This window comes from Aptenodytes forsteri, unplaced genomic scaffold, assembly GCF_000699145.1.
Source record: "Aptenodytes forsteri isolate BGI_AS27 unplaced genomic scaffold, ASM69914v1 Scaffold83, whole genome shotgun sequence".
Lineage (NCBI taxonomy): Eukaryota > Metazoa > Chordata > Aves > Sphenisciformes > Spheniscidae > Aptenodytes > Aptenodytes forsteri.
In genome coordinates, this window is record NW_008795371.1 from 1,013,023 (window position 1) to 1,015,517 (window position 2,495).

At 40.0% G+C, this 2,495-nt stretch overlaps 1 protein-coding gene across 2 annotated transcripts in view; it reads left to right on the top strand.

Annotated features, from left to right (window-relative positions):
• ADAL (adenosine deaminase like) overlaps positions 1 to 2,495 on the top strand; it is a 9,371-nt gene continuing 6,876 nt past the window's right edge. The window contains exons 1-3 of one of the 2 annotated variants that reach the window (XM_019472387.1): positions 1 to 98; positions 1,273 to 1,403; positions 1,933 to 1,993. In XM_019472387.1, coding sequence (XP_019327932.1) covers positions 1,315 to 1,403; positions 1,933 to 1,993 — 150 coding nt within the window. In that variant the 5' untranslated portion in view covers positions 1 to 98; positions 1,273 to 1,314. Of the gene's footprint in view, positions 99 to 506; positions 538 to 1,272; positions 1,404 to 1,932; positions 1,994 to 2,495 lie in introns of those variants that run through there. The other variant, XM_019472386.1, reaches the window with a different exon arrangement.

Genomic DNA, 2,495 nt, shown 5'->3' on the forward strand with positions numbered 1-2,495 from the left:
GTACGCGTTACTGCGTTTTTATCGGTGTTACCGTTCCGGACTTGCAAAACAGCAAATGGCACGTACTCCAGCGGAGAGCTCATACAGTAAATGCACAGGTGCACAATCAAAACCACATCAAATCACACCGTCCTTGTATTCTCAGGCTCCTTTTCAATAAGATGTTTTTCAGGGTTTACGTTTAATGTCTAACTGAATTCTGTGAGGTACTTGACTTGTAAGACTGTGAAAAATTTGATGTAGTAGTAGTTGTATGTATCTGGCTAGATTTCCAGAAGTGGTAAGCAGCCGTAGCTCCTGGTGTTTAGTTGGAGTTGTGCACCTTCACAGTTTAAGATAATCTGACCCCTTTTCCTCTACTTGTGGACTTAATACTTTAAAATAGGAATCTGAAATATAATACTTCACAAAACTAAAATAATTAAATCTTGAAGGAGTTAACAATTTCAACTCGTTTTCCAATCGAAGGCTTGAGGAAGTATTTCTCCAATTTTTCTTTTCCCAGGGAGAAGGGATGCGTTCCAAGGGGGCGAGAGGGTAGGTAAACAAAGCAGATGCTTTGCAGATACATTTTGAATGAGTTGGGAGGGCACTAGGGACCTGTTCCATATGTCAGGAGCCAAGAGATCATAAGAAGGAGCAAAGGTGAAGTGAAGAGCGGAGCTGAGGATCATAGGTTTGGACCCCAAAGGCAGGTTGTCAAGAGAAGTCAGGCAGAAAGCAGTCTCGGGCAAAGGAGGGCAGTTACTCCAGTTGCTGTTAATGGGCAGAGGTAGCATCTTGCTGGATTTCTGGTGTGAGTTAAAACTTCAAAGCATGAAAAAAGGAAAGGTGAGTGGATATCCAAGTGTTGCTGTTTTCGAACAGCGTACACATACGTGTAACTTGCAGTGGATGGGGGAAGAGTTCTTTGAATCCTTGTTATACTTTTCTTAACCCCGAGGCAGCCGTTCGCTTCCTCCTCACCTTGAATTGCACCACTCCAACAATGAGCTGGAGAGCCCGTTTTCCTGAGCCGGCTGTGCTCCCACTGAGATCAATGCTAACAACAGCCACCAAGTGAGAAGGAACAAATAGGACAGTCTCAGTTGAACCAGTGCATGCAAAAGCATGAGGAGGCAATTATTAGCCAAACACAGAGATAACTGTTATTTTATTTTCAAACTCAGAATGAAACAATAATGTAGGATGCAAGAACAGTAATACAAACAAGGTGTAGAAGCCATCCTTTTCACCGGACACAAATCCATAGGATTTTTCTTTTTTTCCCAGGAGCTTCACGCTCATCTGAACGGCTGTATCAGTTCTGCCACTATGAAGAAGCTTATGGCCCAGAAGCCGTACCTCCAAATCCAGAACGGAATGACTGTGATTGACAAAGGAAAGAAACGAACCTTAGATGAGTGAGTATACGCGTGTGTGAGAGATGGACATTTACCGAGTGTCTGTTAATTAAGTTCAAAACAGAGAAATGTATGGCCTTATGCACTGACTGCAGGAAATGCATTTTCAAGGTTTAGTTACAGTACAATCTGTTAGATTTTTTTGCTACTTGTATCTGTAGAATAACTTCTTAGATGTTTGCAAACTAAATGGACATCTCGTGTTGATTAATTCCTTTCTTAAAGGATTGAAAATTTTCACTTGTAGTATATGCTCTTCAGAGAGAATTGACTCGTATAGTTTCCTTTTTTGGAAACTTAATGTTTTTGTTTGTGCTTTAAAAAGCTTTGTGGTAATAATAACAATAATTTCTGTTGCAAATGCATTGTTAGCATCTAAAATCAGAAATTGCCGTTCAGATGGTCTTTGTATTTTAAGCTACAAGCTGGTTAATTGAGCATAGTGAGTACATGTTTTCAAAGTGTAGATTTTTTTTTTGAGTACTCATTTTACTTTTCATTTTTCCAATTTTTTAACTTTTTATTTTAGATGTTTTCAGATGTTTCAGATCATCTATCAGATTACCACTAGGACTGAAGATATTTTACTGGTAGGTTAATTAAAAGTCCGCTTAAAACAAGCAAGCAATACGCACGGTCAAAATTAGTTGGATTAATAGCATTGGGTTCCAAGTACCTATCAGCAATGGTCCCTTCAACTGGAGGTCAGAATTGTTATTGTAAAACACATTAATTTAGAAACACGGGATTTTATGTAACTTTTACGTTTAATTTTTGTGAAAGCAATGAGCTTCCAATATGGTGGTCATTATGACCACTCAGATGCTTGGATTGATAATGTCTTAAAAACATGATGTCTGTTCATTGTCACCAAAGCTTTGATTTACCCTAGTCTCCTGTTTCTTCTTCGGTTTGTTACGTACCAGAACTACAGAACTAGAATTACCCTTTGTTCACCTCAGATTACAAAACTGTCAAGGAGGACTGATGTGTGATCAAAATAGGGAGAAGAAAGTGGTGTTGTGGTTTAACCCGGCAGGCAGCTAAACACCACACAGCCTTTTGGGGGGGGGGGGGGGGGGGGGGGGGGGG